This window comes from Cnephaeus nilssonii (genome assembly GCF_951640355.1).
Source record: "Cnephaeus nilssonii genome assembly, chromosome: 12".
Classification (NCBI taxonomy): domain Eukaryota; kingdom Metazoa; phylum Chordata; class Mammalia; order Chiroptera; family Vespertilionidae; genus Cnephaeus; species Cnephaeus nilssonii.
In genome coordinates, this window is record NC_137083.1 from 71,425,896 (window position 1) to 71,450,259 (window position 24,364).

General features: G+C 44.4%; 1 protein-coding gene across 1 annotated transcript in view; it reads left to right on the plus strand.

The window, feature by feature from the left end:
- The window catches only part of WNT2 (Wnt family member 2), a 67,850-nt gene that overhangs the window by 22,947 nt on the left and 20,539 nt on the right, over positions 1-24,364 (plus strand). Inside the window, exon 4 of the mRNA XM_079785444.1 lies at positions 21,880-22,144. Coding sequence (XP_079641570.1) covers positions 21,880-22,144 — 265 coding nt within the window. The remainder of the gene's footprint in view (positions 1-21,879; positions 22,145-24,364) is intronic.

A 24,364-nucleotide genomic window follows, 5' to 3' on the forward strand; every position in this document is an offset into this window, starting at 1 on the left:
TGGAAGTCTGGCATAACCTCACAAGCTTTTTAGAGTTAGCTTCAAGCATAACAACCAGTATCCCACCTACTCACCAGAAAATAAACCTCTCTGTCCCACAGGCCCCACCCATATTACCAGAGTTTCTCATTATGACTTCATTCTTAGATATGAAGAGACTGTCCAAGGATTACCATATATTTGAGCAAATTCAGCAGTATGGAAAAAATAAAAAAGCCAAAAATTGGAGGAAAAATGCTCCCCATGAGAAAAAATCAATAAATCAGGGATGAGAAGAGGATATTTAAAAAGCCTACTTAGTCTACTTACAGAAACTCAAGAAGATAGTAGTAACATCCATAAACAATAAGAATGGATGCTTTGAAAAACTGACAAGAAGAGAACAAGAAAGAACTTGGAAGAGAAAGCCAAAGAGATCTCCCAGAAAGTAAAACAGCAGCCTAAAAGACACTTGGAGCTCAAGGAGATCCATAAAAACACCCATCTTTACCACTTGAATTTGAAACCAACTGACAAATGGACAAGGGAGGCGGGTGGATGGAGTAAGCGCATCTGTCACACTACTGAGAAGAAAGCTGCCCCGAAGGATGTAGCTTCAGAGCTTCGATGTGCTTCCCACACTCCACCCCTGAACTGGGAAGACTTATCACCCAGTCACTGGCTGGGCACTGGGCTCTCTGCAGGGAGCCACTTGCTGGAGGGTAGGAGCTGATTATAACGCTGGCAGATGCCCCAAGAGAAGGACCCTCAGACACACAAGTCCTGTTCTTTCCTTTAAACTCACCCTTTGGACAAGTCACTTCTCTTCCCCTGGGGGGAGAAATGCGTGAAGCAGAGGAGAGAACCGGGAGCATTACTCTAATGGAATTTCTTCTCAAGAAGCCGAGAAGAAACTATTAAAAATAGTAAAGAGAAAATATAAGAGACATGGAGGATGCATTCAGAAGATGCGGCAGCTGACTAATTAGAATGCTATAATGAGAAGTAAGGGAAACAAAGTGCAGAGAAAATGTCTCGGTGCCAGAGGACATGAGTTTCCAGATGGAAAGGGCCCACCGAAGGCTGAGTAGGATTGTTTTTAATCCTAAATATTTCATTAGGATATTTCAAACACTAAAGATAATGGAAAGTTTCTAGAAGCTTTCATGTAGGAAAAATAATCAGTTTAGAAAGATTTAGTAAGACATCAGACTTCCCATCCACAATACTGCCAGACAAAGCCTATGGAGTAATACCTCCACAGTTCTCAAGGAAAATTCTTTTCATCCCAGAATTCCATATTCAGCCAAACTCTCAATCAAGTGTTAAGGCTAAATAGACATCTTAGATATGCGAGAATTCAGGAATTGTATCCCCTGAGCACCCTTAAGCAGGGGCTGCAGCGAAGGAATCAAGGAGGGAAACAGGAGAAAACATGGCACCTCGCAGAGCAGGTCCAACGTGGGAGAGCAGGGTATTAGGTCTCATCTGTGTAGCCAGGCCAGGCTGGAATAAGAAGATGGAGGACTATGGAGCCCCCAGGAAACAAGGGGAAGTGATGGAGTAGGGAGAGCAATTGAGAGGATGGAAAGGATTAAGTTACAGTAAATGCAATTGGTTGCAAGTAAAATTAGAAAACACCAAACTTCAGTCCAAGAACATTCTTCTTTGGCACAGAGATTGTGATATTAGACCATCCTATCTAATAAAAGGGCAGTATGCAAATTAACCATCACTCTGTCACAAAGATGGCGGCGCCCAGTCCCCTCAGCCCTGCCGGAGTCCCCCAGTCCTGGGGGGAGAAGGGGGTGGCCACTGAGAGCGGGCAGCGTGAGTGGCCTGGCGGAGTGCTTGCTTTGTCACCGCGGAGGGCCTCTGGGGGGCAGAGGGGCTGGCCCGCGGCAGAGCGCAGGCCTGGAGAGGAGACGGCAGGTCTGCCTCTCACAGAAGCGGTGTGGCTCCCTCCCAGCTCCCGTGGAAGTGGCGCGGCTCCCAGCGGTGTGCTGCAGTTCCTGCCGGCTCCCGTGGAAGTGGTGGGCAGCCTACTGTGCGCGATATCACGCGATGGGCTACTAGTAGATTATAAAACTCAGTCCTGGCACTGTCTGTGGTTGTGCAGTTAACAGTATTACATAGATAGTTATTGTTTTGAGTTTTTAGAATCAAAGTCTAGACATATTTAGTGGGTGACTTAACTATAGTTACAGAACAAAACATTTTAAAAAATTCTCACTAGAGGATATGTTTTTATTGACTTCTTTTTAGAGAGGGGGGAGATGATAGATAGATAGATAGATAGATAGATAGATAGATAGATAGATAGACAGACAGATAGATAGAGAGACATCAGTGTGAGAGAGAAACATGGATTGGTTGCCTCCCTGTTGTGCCATGACTAGGATCGAACCTACAGCCTTATGGTGTACAGGACAATGCTTCAACCAACTGAGCTGCGCGGCCAGGGCCAGAACAGGACTTTGATGCATATCATCTTTGTTGCCATAAAAGGGCAGGCACTGTTGACTGAGACTGGGGTAGAAGGGGAGGAGGGACTGCAATATCCTCCTGAGAGATAGCACCTGTGACTTCTGGAACAGGAAAGGGGTGTAAGTGTGCTCCTGGAAGTTGCAGAGCTCACCAGAATCCTGATACAACATGTTGGGAGTTGCGGGGAGGGAAGTGAGGACTGAGTGAAATTTGCAATCTCCATAATAAGAAATATGGAACATTGATTGATAGGTACATAAACATTGATATGCAGAGCTGCCACATTCAGTTGTGCCAGGTTTACACCACACATCTCCAAAGGGCTCCATTCACCATATATATATATATATATATATATATATATATATATATATATATATATATATATATATATATATATATATATATATACTAGAGGCCCAGTGCACGAAATTAGTGCACGGGGGAGGGGGGTCCCCTCAGCACAGCCTGTACCCTCTCCAATCCGGGACCACTCAGGGGATGTCCGACTGCCGGTTTTGGCCTGATCCCAGTCAGACATCCCTCTCACAATCCAGGACTGCTGGCTCCTAACTGCTCATCTGCTTACCTGCCTGATCGCCCCTAACTGCCCCCCGCCGGCCTGGTCGCCCCCAACTGCCCCCCCCCCCCGCTGGCCTGGTTGCCCCATAGTGCCCCCCCTGTTGGCCTGGTCGCCCCCAACTGTCCCCCTCTGCTGGCCTGGTTGCTCCCAACTGCCCCCCCTTCTGGCCTGGTTGCCCCTCACTGCCCTCCTCTGTTGGCTTGGTCACCCCTCACTGCCCCCGCCTGCCAGCCTGGTCACCCCCAACTGCCCCCCCACCAGCCTGGTTGCCCCCAACTGCCCCCCCTCTTCTGGCCTGATTGCCTCTCACTGCCCCCCCGGCCCCCGCCAGCCTGGTCGCCCACACAGCCTGCTGTTCAGTCGTTTGGTCGTCCCTCACTAACACCCCTGCTGGCCTTGTTGCCCCATGCAGCCTGCTGTTCGGTTGTTACTGTGAGGGCATCGTGACCAATTTGCATATTACCATTTTATTAGTATAGATACTAGAGGCCCGGTGCATGAAAATTCATGCACTGGAGGGGGGATCCCTCAGCTCGGCCTGCCTCCTCTCACAGTCCGGGAGCCCTCAGGGGTGGGAGGTGACCCTGCGATCAGAGGAAGGCGATGCCCCATCACACCTCTGGTGCTGCCACTGCTGGCAGCACAAGCCTCGGTTGGCCCTGGTTACCTGAGCGTCGGTCAGCCCTGGGCGGCTGGGCAGCCACCATGTGAGGCTTGCCTGTGCTTCGGGCCAGCCCTGGACACTGCCATCTTTGAGGATGGGGCGTTCAATTAGCATATTCCCTCCTTATTGGCTGTGGGCACCATCATCTTTGCGATGGCATGAGGGTCAATTAGCATACTCCCTCTTTATTAGATAGGATACTTCCGAGAGGAAGGGAGAGGGAGAGAGAGATAGAAACATCAATAATGAGAGAGAATTATTGATTGGCTGCCTCCTGCATGCCAACAATGGGGATCGAGCCTGCAACCGGGGCATGTGCCCTGACTGGGAATTGAACTGTGACCTCCTGGTTCATAGGTCGACGCTCAACCACTGAACCACACGGCTGGGCTCACCTCTTGTTATTGTCGATTTGTTTAGTTATGAGGGTGATTTTCTGGCAGATGTCCATCAGGTGTGTTTAGGATGGGATGCCCTTTTCTGTTTGTCACCACAGTTGGCAGTCGGCTAGCCAGAACTGGCTGTAGGAGCATTTAGGTAGCCATCAAAGGACTAAAAGCAGAATTCACTAAAAGTAACCACCTCTGGGCTGGGCTGTGCAGACAGGAAGGGGAGTAAGGAGAGGAGAGATGAGAACAAGGGTACAGCAGGGGGCTATTGCTTGTCACCTTGATCCTTTCTGGATTATGTGAGTTATTATTATTATTTTATTTCTTTAAAAATTTATCTTTATTGTTGAAAGTATTACAGATGTCCCCTCCCCGCCCCCCATGGTCCCCCTCCACCCCACTCCTGGCCGATCCGTGGACATTCGCTGCACTATTGTGTATGTCCATGGGATATGGATATCTATAATAATAAAAGCGTAATATGCTAATTAGACTGGACAGCTGAATGACCTTCTGGACGTCCATCCAGATATCCTTCCGGATGAAGCCAGGACTGTGAGGGCCAAGACAAGCCGCCGTGGCTGCGAGGGCCAAGCCCCTTGTGAGAATTTCGTGCATCGGGCCTCTAGTATACATATAAGTTCTTTGGTTAGTATCTTCTCCCCCGCCTATTCCCTTTGAGAATCATCACCCTATTGCATGCTTCCGTGTCTCTGGATCTATTTTCTTCATCAGTTTATTTTGTTCATTAATTTACACATATAGATTAGGTCATGTGATACTTGTCTTTCTCTGAATGACTTATTTTGCTTAGGATAATATTCTCCAGATCTTTCCATGCTGTCTCAAGGGTAAGGGCACCTTCTTTTTTTCAGCTGCATAATATTCCATTGTGTAAATGTACCATAGCTTTTCTATCCACTCATCCACTGATGAGCACTTGTGCTGTTTCCAAGTCTTAGCTATTGTAAATAGAATTGCTATGAACATAAGAGTGCATATATTTTTTTTGATTGGTGTTTCAGGATTCTTAGGATATATTCCTTGAAGTGGGATCACTGGGTAAAATGGGAGTACCATTTTTAATTTTTTGAGGAAACTTCATAGTGTTTTCTATAGTGGCTGCACCGGTCTGCATTCCCACCAGCAATGCACTAGGGTTTCCTTTTCTCCACATCCTTGTCAGCAATTGTCAATTTGTTGATTTGTTGATGGTGGTCATTCTGGCAGGTGTGAGATGATACCTCATTGTTATTTTAATTTGCATCTCTCTAATTATCAGTGACTTTGAGCATTTTTGTATATGTCTCTTGGCCAGCTGTATGTCCTCTTTTAAGAAGTGTCTGTTTAGGTCCTTTGCCCAATTTTTAAATTGGATTACTTGTCTTCCTTTTGTTAAGTTGTATGTGTTCTTTATATATTTTGAAAATTAACCCCTTATCAGATGTAGCATTGGTAAATATGTTCTCCCATACAATGGGATCTCTTTTCATTTTGTTGATGGTTTCTTTAGCTGTGCAGAAGCTTTTTATTTTGATGCAGTCCCATTTGTTTGTTTTTTCCTTTGTTTCCTTTGCTCTAGGACAGTGGTCAGCAAACCGCAGCTCGCAAGCTACACGTGGCTCTTTGGCCCCTTGAGTATGGCTTGGCGTTAGAACCACTTCTTTAAAATAGACTCTCCCAGGCCAAAAACCGACTTCTGTGCATGGGCCATGAAGTTTCAATTGCACTGTACATGCGCGCCCGCATGTGGTATTTTGTGGAAGAGCCACACTCAATGGGCCAAAGAGCCACATGTGGCTTGCGAGCCGCAGTTTGCCGACCACTGCTCTAGGAGATGTATCTACAAACATATTGCTATGAGAGATGTCTGAGACTTTGCTGCCTATGATTTCTTCTAGGACTTTTATGGATTCACGACTTACATTTAAGTCTTTTGTCCATTTTGAGTTTATTTTTGTGTATGGTGTAAGTTGGTGGTCTAATTTCAGTTTTTTGCATGTACCTGTCCAATTTTTCCAACACCATTTATTACAGAGATTGCCTTGACTCCATTGTATGCTCTTGCCTCCTTTGTCAAATATTAATTGAGTGTAATGGCTTGGGTCAATTTCTGGGTTCTCTGTTCTGTTCCATTGATCTATATGCCTATTCTTGTGCTAGTACTAGGCTGTTTTTATTATAATGGCTTTGTAGTATAATTTTTATATCCGGTATTATAATTCTTCATACTTTGTTCTTCTTTCTCAAGATTGCTGAGGCTATTCGAGGTCATTTTTGGTTCCATATAAATTTTTGGAGTATTTTTTATAGATCTGTGAAATATACCATTGGTATTTTAATAAGGATTGTGTTGAATCTGTAGATTGCTTTGGGTAGTATGGACATTTTAATGATGTTAATTCTTCCAATCCATGAACACAGTATATTCTCCCATTTATTTTTATCTTCCTCTATTTTTTCAATGTCCTATAGTTTTCTGAGTACAGGTTTTTTACCTCCTTGGTTAAGTTTATTCCAAGATATCTTTTGTTGTTGTTGTTGCAATAGTAAATTGGATTGTATTTTTAGTTTCTCTGAGAGTTCATTATTGGTGTATAAATATGCCATCTATTTCTGGTTGTTAATTATGTATCCTGCCACTTTGCCAAATTCATTTATTAAATCTAGTGGGTCTTTGTGTTGGGTTTTTTTTTTTTTGTGGAGTCCTTATTTTTCTATATACAATATCATGTTATCTGTGAATGATGACAGTTTCACTTCCTCCTTTGCAATGTGGATGCCTTTTATTGTTTCTTCTTAACTGATCGCTGTGGCTAGGACTTCCAGTACTATGTTGAATAAGAGTGTGAAAGTGGACCTCCCCTTTCTTGTTCCTGAGTTTAAGGGGAATGGTTTTAGTTTTTGCCCATAGAGTATGATATTGGCTGTAGGTTTTTCATATATGGCCTTTATTTTGTTGAGATATTATCCCTCTATTCCCACTATGCTGAGAGTATATATCAAAAATGGGTGCTGTATTTTTTTTCGAATGCTTTTTTCTGCATCTATTGATATGGTCATATGATTTTTGTCTGTCATTTTGTTTATGTGATGTATCACATTTATTCGTTTGTAAATATAGTACCATCTTAGCATACCTGGGATAAATAACACTTGGTCATGGTGCATAATCATTTAAATATATTTTAGACCCAATTTGCTAATATTTTGTTGATGATTTTGGCATCTATGTTCATCAGGGATACTGGCCTATAATTTTCTTTCTTTGTAGTGTCTTTATCTGCTTTTGGAGTTAGGGTAATGCTGGTCTCATAGAAAGAGCTTGGAAGTGTTCCTTGCTCTTGAATTTTTAAATAGTTTGAGGAGGATAGGTGTTAGTTCTTTTAATGTTTGATAAAGCTCACCTGTGAAGCCATTCAGACCAGGACTTTCGTTTACTGGGAGCTTTTGATTACTACTTCAATTTCATTAGTTGTTATTAGCCTGTTCCAATATTCTGATTCTTCCTGATTCAGTTTTGGAAAATTGTGTGTTTCTAGAAATTTTTTCATTTTGCCCAGCTTGTCCAATTTGTTGCCATATAGTTGTTTGTAATATATGTTTACAACCCTTTGTATTTCTGTGGGGTCAGTTGTTACTTCACCTCTTGTTTCTGATTTTATTCATTTGGGACTTTGCTCTTTATTTCTTGATGTGTCTGGCTAGTGATTCATCAATCTTGTTTATCTTTTCAAAGAACCAGCTCTTGGTTTCATTGATTTTTTGTATTGTTTTTAAAATTTCTATGTCATTTTACCCCACTCTGATCTTTATTATTTCCTCCCTTCTACTTACTCTGGGCTTTTCTTGTTGTTCACTTTCTAATTCTTTGAGTTGTAGGGTTAGATGTCTTATTAGAGATATCTAATTTGTTTCTTCAGGTAGGGCTGTATTGCTATGAACTTCCCTCTCAGGATTGCTTTGTCCCACAGATTGTGGGTTTTGTGTTCACTTTTTTTCTAGGAAGTTTTTAATTTCTTTCTTGATCTCATTGGTAACACATTTATTTATATATATAAAAGGCTAATATGCAAAATGTTCCCTCGGGAGTTCGACCGGGAGACTGGGAGTTCGATAGCTCGCTATGACATATGCTAACCACCAGGGGAGGAAGGCCCCGATTGGCTCTGATCGTCAGCCAGGCCTAGGGACCCTACCCGTGCACAAATTTCATGCACCGGGCCTCTAGTTGTTTAATAATTTTCTATTTAGCCTCCATGTGTTTGAATGTTTTGAGTGTTTTCATTGTAGTTGATTTCTAGTTTCATGCCATTGTGATCTGATATTATATTTTATATAATTTCAATCTTCTTGAACTTGTAGAAACTTTTTTGTGTGTTGAATCTATAGACTGCTTTGGGTAGTATGGATATTTTAAGGATGTTAATTCTTCAGCGTGTGGCCCCCTCGGTTCTGGCTGGATGTGTGTAGGAATGTCCAAGCTGCGTACCAAGATCTGTTTTTCCTAGACCTGGGCCCAGAAGCAGGTCAGACAAAGACTCAAAGCACCCTGATCCCAACATGGCAGCTGGTGAGGGAGAGAGTGTAAGTGAATAAAGGAGCGAGAGAGAAGTGTGTGGACGTGTGTGATGTGTGTGTGTGTGTGTGTGTGTGTGTGTGAGTGAGGGACAGTTAGATATCACAGGAGTCTCAGGGACTGGCTCCTAGATGGGGAGCTCCTGCTACCATCACAGGCACTCCCAGGCTGGGCACAGCTTTGGCGTGGAACCCACACCATCTTGTCAAGGGGAGCAGCAGAGACCAGGGATGCAGCCACACTGACACCCAGACTGGCCTTGAACACCATCCCAGACCCATGCAAGGAGCCGTTTGCCAGTCATAACCCAGGTGGGACCACCACCGGCCCTGGCTGTGAGTGGCACAGTACCTGGCTGTGGGCTCTCAGACGGCTGCAGTTGAGTGTACACCAGAGAGACCCCCTATGCCATGCTGCACCCTCTCATCCGTGCGCCCAGACCCAGCTATGAGTGCAAGCCAGGGAGGCCCCATGCCCCAGCCCCACCTTGGACCCAGGATAATGCTGCCATTGCAACTTGGAGCCACCTGGTGCCTCCAGTCCTGGGTCACAAGTCCACACTGCTGTTGCTACCCAGAGTCACCCAGAGCATGCCCTGCCTCAGGCCCTGGGACTGTGCTTCTGTGCAAGCTGGTGCACTCAGCCATGGGTCACAGGATCAAGCTGCAAGTGTGCTGCCAGAGGGACCTATGGTGCCACTGTGCTGTGAGTTTTGGGGCAGCACAGCAAATTGCATGCCAGAGGGCTCTGGGCCTTCACAGGGAGTCACACAACAGAGGAACTGTACACGCACCCCTGCTGATCCCAAGCATCTGAAGTGAACAACTGAGGGACCAAATCCATGGGAGAATGGGGTGCAACTCAAGAGCAGAGACAATAAAGGCATGAGAGTCAAGGCATACCCAGCCTCTGGGCTAACGAGACCCAGATCATTGGACCACTAGGGTCTTCAATCTCTTGGACTCCAAACAAGGTATGCAGGGCCAGAAAGAGACAGCAAAAATGGGGAGACAAAGAAATAATCCCCAAAAGGAAAGAAAAGGAGGAATCGCCAGAAAAGGAACTAAATGAAATGGAGGCAAGCAGTCTGCCAGAGAAAGAATTCTGAGTAATGGTTATAAAGATGCTCACCCACTTAGCTAAGAAATTCACCAACATGAGTAAGAATCAAGAGGAAATGAAGAATGACTTAGCTGCAATAAAGAACACAATGGAAGATTTCAAAAGTAGTCTAGAAGAAGCTGAAGACTGAATCAGTGAGTTAGAAGACAGGGTAGAAAAAACCCCACTTTGAACAGCAATTGGGAAAAAAAATTAAAAAGCAGGAGGAGAGTTTAAGGGAGATTTGTAACAACATGAATGAAGCAATATCTGCAAAGTAGGGGTGCCAGAAGGACAAGAAGAGGAGCAAGGAATAAAAAATCTAGTTGAAGAAATAATGACAGAAAATTTCCCTGACTTGGGGAAGAAAAAAGTCACACAAGCACAGAGTCCCAAACAAGACAAACCCAAAAAGACCCACACCAAAACACATCATAATTACAATGGCAAACATTAACAACAAAGAAAGAATCTTAAGGGCTTCAAGAAAGAGACAGAAAGTTACCTACAAGGGAACTCCCATTAGACTATCAAATGATTTCTCAACAGAAACACATCAGGCCATAAAGGAATGGAATGAAGTATACAAAGTGATGCAAAGCATGGGACTGTATCCAAGAATACTCTATTTAGCAAGGCTGTCATTAAAAATTGAAGGTGAAAGCAGGAGCTTTGCAGACAAAAAAAGGCTAAGGGAGTTTATTACCACCAAGAAAGTCATGCAAGAAATGCTAAAGGTACTGTTGTACTCGTAAAAAGAAGAAATAGGAAGGGAAGAAGGAACACAGGCATAAAGAATAAAAATGGCAACAAACAAGTATCTATCAATAATAACCTTAAACGTAAATGGATTAAATGCTTCAATCAAAAGACATAGGGTGGCTGAATGGATAAGAAAACATGTCCCATATATGTGCTGTCTATAAGAGATCCACCTCAGAACAAAGGACTCACACAGACTGAGAGTAAAGAAATGGAAAAACATTTTTCAGGCAAATGGAAATGAGAAAAAAGCTGGGATAGCAATACTTATATCTGACAAAATAGACCTCAAAGTGAAGGCCATAACAAGAGATAAGGATACTTCATAATATTAAAGGGATCAATACAATAACAGGATATAACTCTGGTAAACATATATGCAACCAATACAGGAGCACCCAAATACATTTAAAAAGTTATTCTGGAAGATATCAAGGGAGAGATCTGACAGCAATATAATCATAATAGGGGACTTTAATACCCCATTGACATCACTGGATAAACCTTCTAGACCAGTAGTTGGCAACAGAGCCAAATATCAACAGTACAACGATTGTAATTTCTTTTGAGAGCCAAATTTTTTAAACTTAAACTTTTTCTAACGCCACTTCTTCAAAACAGACTCACCCAGGCCATGGTATTTTGTGGAAGAGCCACACTCAAGGGGCCAAAGAGCCTCATGTGGCTCATGAGCCGCAGTTTGCCGACCACTGTTCTAGACAAAAAAAAAAATAATAATAATCAACAAAGAAACAGCAATCCTAAATGACTTACTAGATCAGATGGAACTAATTGACATCTTCAGAACATTTCACCCCAAAGCTACAAGTACGCATGGGACATTTTGAAAGATAGACCACAGATTAGGAAACAGGCTAAGTTTCTTCAAATTCAAGAAGATTTAAGTCATACCAAGCACCACCTCAGATCACAATGGCATAAAACTGGAAATCAATTATAATCAAAACAATAAAAAACAATCAAACACTTGGAGGCTAAATAGCATGCTTTAAACAATGACTGGGTTACCAAAGAGATGAAAGAGGAAATAAAAAAAAACACTTTGGAAACAAATGGCAATGAAAACACAACAAGCCAAAATCTATAGGACACAGTGAAAGCATCCTGAGAGGGAAGTTCATAGCTCTACAGGCCTACCTCAAAAAAACAAGAAAACTGTTAATAAATTATCTAACTCTACAACTTAAAGAATTAGAAAGAGAGCAACAAGAAAAGCCCAGAATAAGTAGAAGGAAAGAAATAATAAAGATCAGAGCGGAAATAAATGACATAGAGACGAAAACAACAACACACAACAATACAAAAGATCAATAGAACCAAGAATTGGTTCTTTGAACGAATAAACAAGATTGATGAACCTCTAGCCAGGCTAACCAAGAAGCAAAGGGAGAGGACCCAAAAAAAAGCAGAAAAGAAAGAGGTGAAGTAACAACCAACCACACAGAAATACAAAGGAATGTGAAAAAATACTATGAACAACTCTATCCCAACAAATTTGACAACCTAGAGAAATGGACACAATCAAAACAATAAAATACAATCTTCCAAAACTCAATTGGGAAGAATCAGAAAATCTGAATTGGCCAATAACTACTGAGGAATTTGAAGAAGTAATCAAAAATCTTCCAGCAAACAAAAGCCCTGGTCCTGAAGGCTTCACAGGGGAGTTTTACCAAACATTCAAAGAAGAACTAAAAGCTATCCTCCTCAGACTATTCCAAAAAATTCAAGAGGAAGGAACACTTCCAAGCTCTTTCTATTAAGCCAGCATTTCCCTAATCCCAAAACCAGATAAAGATGTTACAAAGAAAGATAATTACAGGCCAATATCCCTGATGAACATAGATGCTAAAATCCTCAGTAAAATATTAGCAAATTGCATCCAACAATACATTTAAAAGATCATACACCATGACCAAGTGGGATTTATTCTGGGGATGCAAGGCTAGCACAATATCTGCAAATCAATAAACATGATACAGCACATAAACAAACTGAAAGACAAAAATCACATGATCATATCAATTGATGCAGAAAAAGCACTGGGCAAAATCCAAAACCTTTCTTGATAAAAACTCCCAACAAAGTTGGAATAGAGGGCTCATACCTCAACATAATAAAAGCCTTACATGACAAACCTACTGCCAAAGTCATACTCAATGGGCAAAAACTAAACCATTTCCACTAAGAGAGGGATGCCCACTTTCACCACTCCTGCTGGACATAGTGATCAGCCAAGAAGAAGAAATAAAAGGCATCTGAATTGGAAAAGAAGTAAAACTGTCATATTGTACATAGAAAACCCTGAAGACTCTATAAAAAAACTACCGTATTTTCCGGCATATAAGACAACTGGGTGTATAAGATTTTCCTGGGTTAAAAAGTCGTTTTATATGCCAGAAAACACGGTAGTCCAATATATCTAATCCATTATATCTAATCCCATCAATATAGTCCAATATAACGTATTTTCCAGCGTATAAAACGACTTTTAACCCAGGAAAATCTTATACGTCCAGTCGTCTTATACGCCGGAAAGTATGGTAATCTATATATATAAAAGCCTAAGCAACAAGCCGACCAGCCAGTAGCTATGTCATACACTGACCACCAGGGGGCATATGCTCAATGTAGGAGCTACCAAGCTGCAGTCACTTGGCAGTGGTGGTTCTTGGCTGATGCACATGGAACCAGAGAGGAGGGAGCCCTATTCCGGGGTGCATCATCTGAGAACCGCCCTCTCTCAATCTGGGACTCCTCGGGGGATGTCGGAGTCTGATCCCTGCAGGCCAGGCTGAGGGACCCCACCAGTGCACAAATCCGTGCACAGGGCCTCTAGTTGACTTAATAAATGAATTTGGCAATGTAGCAGGATACAGAATTAACATCCTGAAATCTATGGCATTTTTACACACCAATAATGAACTCACAGAAAGAGAAACTAAAAAATCAATCCCATTTACCATTACAACAAAAAAATTAAGATACCTAGGAATAAACTTAACCAAGGAGGTAAAAGACTTGTACTCAAAAAACAATAGGATATTGAAAAAAGAGATAGAGGAAGATATAAACAAGTTGAAGAATATACTGTGTTCATGGATTGGTAGAATCAACATCATTAAAATGTTCATACTACCCAAAGCAATCTATAGATTCAACTCAATCTCCATTAAAATACCAGCGGCATATTTCACAGACTTAGAACAAACGCTTCAAAAATTTATATGGAATAAAAAAAGATCCCGAAGAGCCGCAGCAAACCTGAGGGGAAAAAAAGATAAAGTTGGAGGGATCACAATACCAGACATCAAGCTATATTACAAAGCCTCTGTTCTCAAAACAGCCTGGTACTGGCGCAAGAACAGACATATAGACCAATGGAACAGAACAGAGAACCCAGAAATCAACTCAAAGCATTATGCTCAATATTTGACAAAGGAGGCAAGGACATACAATGGAGTTAAGACAGTCTCTTCAATAAATGGTGTTCGAAAAATTGGACAGATACATCAAAAAAAAAAAAATGAAACTTGACCACAAACTTACACCATACACAAAAATAAACTCAAAATAGATAAAAGATTAACTAGTAAATGTAAGATGGGAAACCATAAAAATCTTAGAAGAATCCATAGGCAGCAAAATATCAGACATATCTCATAGCAATATGTTTACCAACACATCTCCTAGGACAGTGGTCGGCAAACTGCGGCTCGCGAGCCACATGCGGCTCTTTGGCCCCTTGAGTGTGGCACTTCCACAAAATACCATGGCCTGGGCAAGTCTATTTTGAAGAAGTGGCATTAGAAGAAGTTTAAGTTTAAAAAATTTGGCTCTCTAAAGAAATTTCAATTGTTGTACTGTTGATATTTGGCTCTGTTGACTAATGAGTTTGCCGACCACTGTCCTAGGATAATGGGAACTAAGGACAAAATATACAAACGGGACTACATCAAAATAAAAAGCTTCTGATCAGCAAAATAAACCACAACAAAATAACAAGAGAGCCCACTGCATAGGAGAACATATTTGCCAAAGGTACATCTGATAAGGGTTACTCTCCAAAATTTATAGGGAACACAAACAACTTAACAAAAGGAAGATAAAAAATCCAATGAAAAATGGTTAAAGGTCCTAGACACTTCTCAAAAGCAGACATATAGAAGGCCAAGAGACATATCAAAAAATGCTCAGTCACTAATCATCTGAGAGATACAAATCAAAACAACAATGAGGTACCACCTCACACCTGTCAGAATGGCTATCATCAACAAATCAACAAACAACAAGTGCTGGCGAGGATGTGGAGAAAAGGGAACCCTCCTTCACTGCTGGTGGGAATGCAGACTGGTGCAGCCTCTGTGGAAAACAGTGTGGAGTTTTCTCAAAAAATTAAAAATGGAACTCTCATTTGACCCAGTGATCCCACTTCTAGGAATATATCCCAAGAACTCATAAACACCAATCAGAAAGAACACATGCACCCCTATGTTCATAGCAGTACAATTTACAATAGTTAAGATTTGGAAACAGCCTAAGTGCCCATCAGCAGATGAGTGGATTAGAAAATTGTGGTACATTTACACAATGGAATATTACACTGCTATAAAAAAGAAGGAACTTTTACCATTTGCAACAGCATGGATGGAGCTGGAGAGCATTATGCTAAGTGAAATAAGCCAGTCAGAGAAAGATAAATATCACATGATCTCACTCATATGTGGGATATAATGAACAACATAGACTGATGAACAAAAATAGATCCAGAGACAAGGTAACACTGAACAGACCATCCAACCTCAGAGAGAAGGCGGGGGGGGGGGGGTGAGGGGGGAGGGCAGTTTAGAGATTAACCAAAGGACTTGTATGCATGCATGTTAGCATAACCAATAGACATGGACATTGGGGCCTGGGGTAGTGGGGTGTGGGAGTGGCCAGGTGGGGGGTCAATAGGGGGAAAAGGAGACATATGTAATACTTTAAACAATAAAAAAATAATAAAAACAAAATAAAAAACAGTGGTACATCTACACAATGGAATACTATGCTGCTGTAAAAAAAGAACTCTTACCATTTGCAACAGCATGGATGGACCTGGAGAGCATTATGCTAAGTCAGTGGTCGGCAAACTGCGGCTCTCGAGCCACATGCGGCTCTTGAGACTCGGTTTGCCGCTCTGTTGATTAATGAGTTTGCCGACCACTGACCTAGACTCTGGATTCCAATAATTACAGGCTGTTGTTGTTCCTTGTGATTAATCCCCTATCCCAGTGGTCGGCAAACTCATTAGTCAACAGAGCGTCAAACCGAGGCTCGAGAGCCGCAGTTTGCTGACCACTGTGCTAAGTGAAATAAGACAGTCAGAGAAAGAAAAGCATCACATGATCTCACTCATTTGTGGAATATAATAAACAGCATAAACTGATGAACAAAAGTAGATTGAGACATAGAATCATTGACCATCAAACCTTAGAGGGAAGGCAGAGGAGGGTGGGTGGTGGAGGGAGGGGGTGGGTGGCAAGAGATCAACTAAAGAACTTGCATGCATAGAAGCATAACCAATGGACAGAGACAATGTGGGGGGGTGAAGGCTGGGGCTGGGGGGCAGGGGTAGGCTGGGAGAGGACAATGGGGTGAAAAGGGGACATATGTAATACTTTCAACAATAAAGAATTAAAAAAAAAAAAGACTCAAAGTACCCAGATATTGCAGGTCAGGCAAAGAATCAAAGCCTCCAGAGTCAGGTCTGGCAAAGATTCAGTGCACCCAGAGAGCCACTTAATGAGCTTCAGGCTGTAGACCTCAGCAGGGCATACACTCCACAGGGTGTGGCAAGAGGGTTTTCAATGGGTGGAGCAATTGTTTCCCTACCATCCCACCCCCCTACCCCCCGCCCCACCGAAAAAGCTGTTGATGGGAAAGCTTTGCCTGAGAAAGATGGTTTCTGCAGCATGAAGGAATGACTTAGCACAGTGATCCCCACAGCTGTCCTCTCAGCTCTCTCCCCAGAGCCACCAACCCCAGACTCTCCTCACGCAGCTCTAGACCACTCTTCCCTCCCTCTGCCGGAGCCTACAGTGAATGGCTGCAAATGTAATTTAGAGTGTTGGCCCTTTAAGGGGGCCTGTGTTTCTAGCCCTCTCTCCCTGCTGGACAGAACCCCTGCTGCTTTTCACAGCCAGATTTAGGTGGGCACCTTTCCCGTTTCTGTTACTCTGGGCTTAGGCACCCAGCTTGGGGTTTGACCCCGGACCTCTAAGGGGGGACCCTCCCCCCCAGCTGAGATACTCCTCCAGAACTTCAGCTGCTGCCTGTGGAGCCTAGCCAGCCCTCTCACGCCTCCACACTTCCCACCAGTCTCCATGTGGCCTCTGCTTACGTTCTTGGTTACAAGGCTTCTCTCCAGCTAGTCTTCAGTTGGTTATTTAGGATGATGTTTCTACATTTTAGTTGTATTTGGTCCTGGGAGAGTGTCAGCGTAGCTTCCATTTAATACCCCACCATCTTGGAATCCCTAGACTATTTGAGTTTTTAAAACTCACATATTTCCTTCATTTAAGAATCTGAAAGTAACAATGAAAACAAACCCAAGAATTCCCAGACTGGTAGCCCCTGGGATGTCCCCAGGTTCTTCTTTGCTCAGTGCTTCCTTTGCAGAGCAAATCAAATGTGTGCAGCTGCTCCATCAACGGCCTGTGTGGGGGCCCACCAGCCCCTCCCCCAGCCCTCTGAGACCCCTGGGGAGAGGGTGGGTGCACCCTTTCAGACAGGAACCTCCTCTGACAATGGTTCCTCTAAAAGCGCCGGGTTTTCCTCCACTGGCGGACCCCCATCTTTCATCTCCTCCAGTGCAGCACCAGGCCACACTGTTGCTTGTCGCTATTTTCCCCAGGAGACCTAGGGTCGGACACAACTTCTCATTCAATAGTCAGATGTCCCTGATCCCAGAACCGTCATGCCGCCTGTCCACGGGCCTGGCTCACCTGCTCTGGCCCTCCATGGGCTGGAACCGGGCGTGGGCCCGCTCTCCTCCGCAGCATGCTTGGGTTTGGGTGAGCCTCAGCCCTGGCTGCACAGGAGAAGCACCTGGGGAGGCCTGGGAGGGGGAGGACGCCAGCGGGGTTGGGGCGGGGCGGCTAAAGGGCGATGGGGGTGGGGGCGGCGTCATTGGAGGGAAAAACAGCCACTCCGTAATACTTTCAACAATAAAATTAAGAAGAAAAAATGCACCTGAGAGCCGAAGTGCCCGCAAGGCCGCCCCGCCCCCAAGTCCAGGTCCTGCTGTATTCCGCCTGGGAGAGGCAGCTGTGTGTGCTAGAGACGCCCCAGCTGATTCTAATGTGCAGCCGAACGAGAACCCTGGCTCTGGGCTCCCCAGGTGCCGGGAAACAAACCCCACATTCCTGTGTATATTTCACTGTGCAGATAGTTGGACTTTTTGTTTTCCCCTCTTTTTCCAGACCATGCAGCCCCCAGACTGCAGCCCGGCTGTCAGAGAACACGCTTTCCCTTTCTTCTTAGTGCATATACACACAGGCCGGCCTTTAAGAAGGGCCAGACCACATACATTGTTCTGCATTGCGCTTCTATCACTTGACTTCCTTCTATGGCTGTAAGACTTAAAGACTTATTCCAGGACCACATAATATTGCATTATTAAGCATATACCATGAAGTGCTTAACCATATTTTCCTATTGATGTCATCTGGGTTTTTTTTCTAATATTTTTGCTATTGCTAATTATGCTGCAGTGAACATTCATGTGGGTGTAAATTCCTCAGAAGTTGTGCAAATATTTCCAAAATACAATCACCAAGGTTAAAGGATATGTATATTGAAATTTTTTACAGTATTGCAAAAATGCTCTCCATTTAAATGGCACATCAATTTACTCTCCCACCAACAGTTTGTTAAAGCATCTCCTTTCCCATACTCTTACCAACATTCTTTTTTTTTTTAAAAAAAAATATTTTATTGATTGTTTACAGAGAGGAAGGGAGAGGGATAGAGAGTTAGAAACATTGATGAGAGAGAAACATTGATCAGCTGCCTCCTACTAGGGATGTGCCTGCAACCAAGGTACATGCCCTTGACTGGAATCAAACCTGGGACCCTTAGAGTCCGCAGGCCGACGCTCTATCCACTGAGCCAAACTGGTTAGGGCTTACCAACATTCTTATAGTCAATCTTTTTACTATATGGCATATAGTGGTCGGCAAACTCATTAGTCAACAGAGCCAAATATCAACAGTACAATGATTGAAATTTCCTTTGAGAGCCAAATTTTTAAAACTTAAACTTCTTCTAACGCCACTTCTTCAAAATAGACTCGCCCAGGCCGTGGTATTTTGTGGAGGAGCCACACTCAAGGGGCCAAAGAGCCGCATGTGGCTCACGAGCCGCAGTTTGCCAACCACGGCTATATGCTAATCTGCTAGGCACAATAATATATATATGTAGTGTTGTATTGTTTCAGCTTGCATTTCTCTAATTTCTAGCAGAGTTAAACATGTTTTTGTTAGTACTCTGTGTTTCTTCTGTGAATGGCTGGTTAATAGATTTTTGATGACTATTTGAAAGATGCAACGTAATCCCCCATATTTCTCTCCCTCTTTTCCCCTATTATAATAGGTCTTTAATATTATCCCATTAATTATTGTCTTATTCAAAACAATGGAGGAAGCAGAGTTTGCATAATTCAAAACTTGAGAAAAGCACAGTGCCATTTATATTTAAGATTTTAAATGTTTTTTGAGTGAAGAAACCTTTCTTACAAGTCCCTGGCAGACTACTCCTGACATGATATTGGGCCAAATGGAATCATCCCATGCCCTCTGCTGGAAAGAGTCAGTGGCAGGACCATGGAAGTCCCCTTATTGACTTGGTCTGCTCTGGGGTCAGAGAGAGACATGGCTACCTCTGAAGCACATGGCTGCCAACACCTGAGCAAAACTGAGGAAGGAAGAGGACAGTGGCTATTTCCACTCAATTAGTGAGTGATGATCAACCGTGTGTACCACTGCCACATGCATTTTTAAGGATTTATAAGGTGTATCTTTAAGATCCAATCTTAAATTAATATGTAAATCATCCAGTCAAACATATAAAAATAGCAACTTTGAAGTTTGCAACCTGGGAACTTAGCATTACAAAGGAAGGGCAGTACTATATCTTGTTATTTTTAAAAATGTTTTTAATGATTTTAGAGAGAGAGGAAAGGAAAGGGAGAGAGAGAGAGGAAAACATTAATGGGTTGCCTCCCACATGCACCCTGACTGGGGATCGAACCCACCACCTGGGCATGTGCCCTGAGCAGGAATGGAACCGGTGACCTTTTGGCGCACAGGACGACACCCAACCAACTGAGCTACACAGGCCAGGGCTATCCAATCATTTTAAAGTTGGGAGTATTAACCCTTTGCACTCGCTTGCTTTTTTCTCGATTCCTTTACTCTACTCGGGATTTAATTTTTTAAATACCCAGATTTTACAAAGCGCGGCAGTAGAATAAAAAACTGGAGTTTCTTTTCATACAAACTTATTTATTTGGATTTTTTATATTTCAAATTATTGATACATTCAAAGAGTAATTTTAATCTCGACATCCGAGTGCAAAAGGTTACTTATGAGTAAACAACTCAGCTTTAAAAGGAAAAAGCTGTGAAGAATGAGCATTCATAATCCATTCCCAAGCTCGAGAAAGATCACAACTGACAATTAGGCTCTGCTCCCATCAGACACTCAGAGCAACGTGACACGAAGAAGGGCTATGAGGTGATCAGCCTTGGCGATCTCACAGGACCCTGGCTTTCGTCCTTGGCTCAGTCGCTGAGCAGAGGAGGAGAAACCACCCTGCTGACAGTCTCCCTCCTCAATTTGGATCCCCAAGACGGAGGGTCTCTGGGGTGGGGGTATAGACAGAGGGGGCAGGGAACCCCCTTGATGACATTTTCCAAGCTGGTAATTCTGAACTAAATTCTTAGCGTAACACATTGAGAACATTATTTCTAAGAACTTGGAGGTGTAGCTATACGCCGGCTTTGCCTACTTCCTGAGATTCTGGCATAATATGGTGGGTGTGGGGTGTGAGTGGGAGGCTCCCTGCAGCACTCATGCTCACCCCTCTTTTACCCCCCCCCCCCCCCCCAGCAAACACACACAGATACCAATATTCCAGGTTACCTCCCCAGGGCCTCACCCCAGGTAACTTACTCCTGGTGCTCCAACCTGGTTTGCCTGCTCCACAGACTCAGTTGCTGACCAAGGCTCTGGTAGAACCAAGTGTGCAGGAACGTTCTTCATTCCAGAAAGTCAGTCCTAATTTATTCACATGCTTGGAAAATGTGTCAAAATCATTCTGGAGCTGAAGGAGCCAGGAATGAAGGGCTGTAAATTAACCCACTCGCACCCTTCCCGGTTTGGGCTCGCCACCTAGGTGTTTCCCTCCTAGCTCGTCATAGCGGGCGGACGGAGCCCTGTTACATCTGGAATCTGTCCTTGTCATCACGAGGCAGCGCTGGAGGGCCAGGACAGAGACGTGAGAAGGGGGAATGGCTTTAGTTTGGTACACCAGGTCACAAAGACCTGGGCGTTTTTTAAGGATGTCAGAATGAACTTTCCTGGAACTCCAACTCCCCTATATGCCCTCACCCTCATATCTTTATGTTCGGGTGTTGGGTATGAGGCTCCCTGGGTGACCTGGATGGCAGGCCTTGGCCACAGACACACCCTAGGAGGGCCATCTTGGCTCCCCAACTCTGCCCCCTCTGCTCCCACCTGTCCCCTCCTAAGATGTGAAAAATAAGGACAGTAGGGAGCGTGGGATTGTTGTGAAGATCAAGGTCACCGAGATAGAGTGTAGAAGGCCTTAGCACAATGGAACACGCAGCGCAACCATCAGTAGTAGCAATCACTAGAATCGGTTTAGTACATGATGCAGACTTAGCCAAATTTGCCTAATAGCATACATTTTAAATAGAATACAGCTAGATTTATGTAGAGAATATTCTAATTCATTGCCTTACTCTTCAGACTGGCCCCGTTCCCTATTGAATTCACATGAGTGCGGTTTTTGTTATACCGGCAGCCTCATGGGGCTCACGGCCAGGCAGTGCCTCCCGCTCTCTCCCCGCCTCCCTGCACGCTATGCAGTCAGTGCAGTGTGGCTGACGTGAGCAGCCAGTGACCACAGACATCCCCCGTGCTAGCCCCGGGGTCCTGTGTCTTCAGTCACTTCGCGCTGTCCGGAAAGCTGTAGCGCATGTCACGCACTTGGGTCCACCTCCACTGGACAGCCTGTCTTTCCCCACAGGCGGTGAAGCGGTTCCTGAAACAAGAGTGCAAGTGCCACGGCGTGAGCGGTTCCTGCACGCTGAGGACGTGCTGGCTGGCCATGGCCGACTTCAGGAGGACGGGCGACTACCTGTGGAAGAAGTACAATGGGGCCATCCAGGTGGTCATGAACCAGGACGGCACCGGTTTCACTGTGGCTAACAAGAGGTTCAAGAAGCCGACGAAAAATGACCTCGTGTATTTTGAGAACTCTCCAGACTACTGTATCAGGGACCGAGATGCAGGTAAGTTTCAAACACTTTACTCACTGCACGTAAATTCTCCAGCGGTCAGCATGCCCAGGGAAAGGCAGTTCTGTATTTCCAGCTCCCCAGTCCTGTGAGTGCAGCTGCTGCCTTCCGGCGCAAAGCTCATGTTCTTATCATTCATATTTAAAGTGCACAGAGAGCTCTCCTAAGACCCTGGAGAAATGGGACCCCAACAAGAATGTTTGTGGCAAAAAGTCAAAATACGGCCCTAGCCAGTTTGGCTCAGTGGATAGAGCGTCGGCCTGCAGACTGAAGGGTCCCAGGTTCGATTCTGGTCAGGGGCACATGCCCAGATTTCAGGCTTGATCCCCAGCGGGGGGCATGCAGGAGGCAGCCGATCAATGATTCTCTCTCATCATTCATGATTCTCTGTCTCTCTCCCTCTTCCTTCCTCTCTGAAATCCGTAAAATATACCTTTAAAAAAAAAAGTCACAATATGCAGATTAGGAAAATTCTTCCGCCTGGACAAAACTGGAATTGGTGTGTCAACCCGCACTGTGTATAGCATCCCAGCGCCTTTCCTGTGGTTCTGCAGCCGACAGGAGCATGGCTTTGCCGTGTAGATTCCCCTTTGCAGGTCCGACCTCTGGGTCCCAGGGCTTTCAAGTTTGCCCGTTTTTGAAATCTACCGTCTTTCACACTCCTTTGCGCTTTCCACTATGCTCAGAAGTTGCCAGATACTAGAGAAAGAATTCATCCCACTGGCCTGGCTGCCGGGGAGCGATGGATGAGGGCTGTGGAAGAGGCACTTCGGCTACTGCGGCCACAGCCCCCCTTGCACCCCGCACCTTTCCTGTTTGAACCCACCCAGGGGCAGCTCCGTCAACCTCAGCACAGCTGTCCCCCGGTGTGTTTTGCAAGTGTGCTGTGCCCAGTTCCCACCCCTCCTGCTCAGCACTGAACTCCAGGCTTAGCACAGTCTTTGCAAAGAATCTGGTACAAGATAAGAATGAGTACAAGTGGATAGGAGGTGATAGGGAGCCCATAGCCAACTTTGGCTCAAGCCAACTCCTCAGACTTAGTAGAAAACAAGGGAGCCCATGATCAGGAAAAACATCCTTGACCCTAAATTCCCAGTTTGTTTTTCATTCCAAAGTAATTGCAAAAGGAACCAGTAAAACAGTGCAGCCGGCCGCCAGCCCCTAACCTTAGACTGACCAAGAAGCACGATGACCAGGGAATGTCACCAGAAGTCCAGGGCCTCTTCGTTGACCTGAGAGGTTGCATTTCCTTCCTGGTTGATGAGCCAGCTCTTTGCAGCACTTGAGCAGGTTCATACATGCAGTCTCTGAACTAATAACTGCCAAGCGGAGGGCCCGCCGCTGTGCCCTGCAGCATTCCTGACGCGTTTGGGGACCTCTAGCAGGTCTTCCTTCCTGCTGGGCCACAGTTTGAGCAGAATCCCCATGAGACCTGTGCTTCGGTACAGATTGTCCCAGAGGTTCGGGTCCTTCTCTTAAGTAGCTGCTTCATCTCAGGGTCCTGGGGCAGACCATGGGGATAATGATATCGGGATCATTTTAGGAGCTACCCATTGACCCCTGTGTGCCAGGTACCGGACTAAGATCATTGCACACGTGGTTTTATTTCATCTTTTGAGCTGCCCTGTGACATCAGTGCATTGGAACTGGTTTCCTGAAAAAAAAAGAAGAAGGAAGAAGAGGGTGGCTTCTGGTTGATCAACCAAGAGCCAAATGCACAGCTTTGTTTTAGTCAGATAAGCAGCCCTAGAGGTCATCGTCCCAATTGTACACGTGAGAAAAGCGAAGGACCAGCTCAAGACCTCATGGGTCTTGGAGGGGAGCGATGTCTGGCTGGCTGACTCCATGGCCTGTGCTCTTGACCCTGACACTGTAACTTGTCCCTACCTGTCTCCGAGGGCATGCATGTGAACAGGCCTCATTTCAAATGTAAGAGGATCTGCTTCCCTGGGACTTCGTTTCTATTTTGTTTTGTTTTGATTGAAGCAGTTTGCACAGCAAAGTAAACAGTTATGCTTGATGATCATTTAACTGCCTCCTGGATATTCAATGACATAAAGACCTTACTTTCTCTTCCTCACGAGGAGATTAGGCAACTTCAGGATACTGTTATTCTTGCACATGTTGCTCTTTCTACTCCCTGTATGAGAACACAATTCTGTTTCTTGATCCTAAAAATAACAAACACATCCGTAGCACCTGCCATGTGTTAGG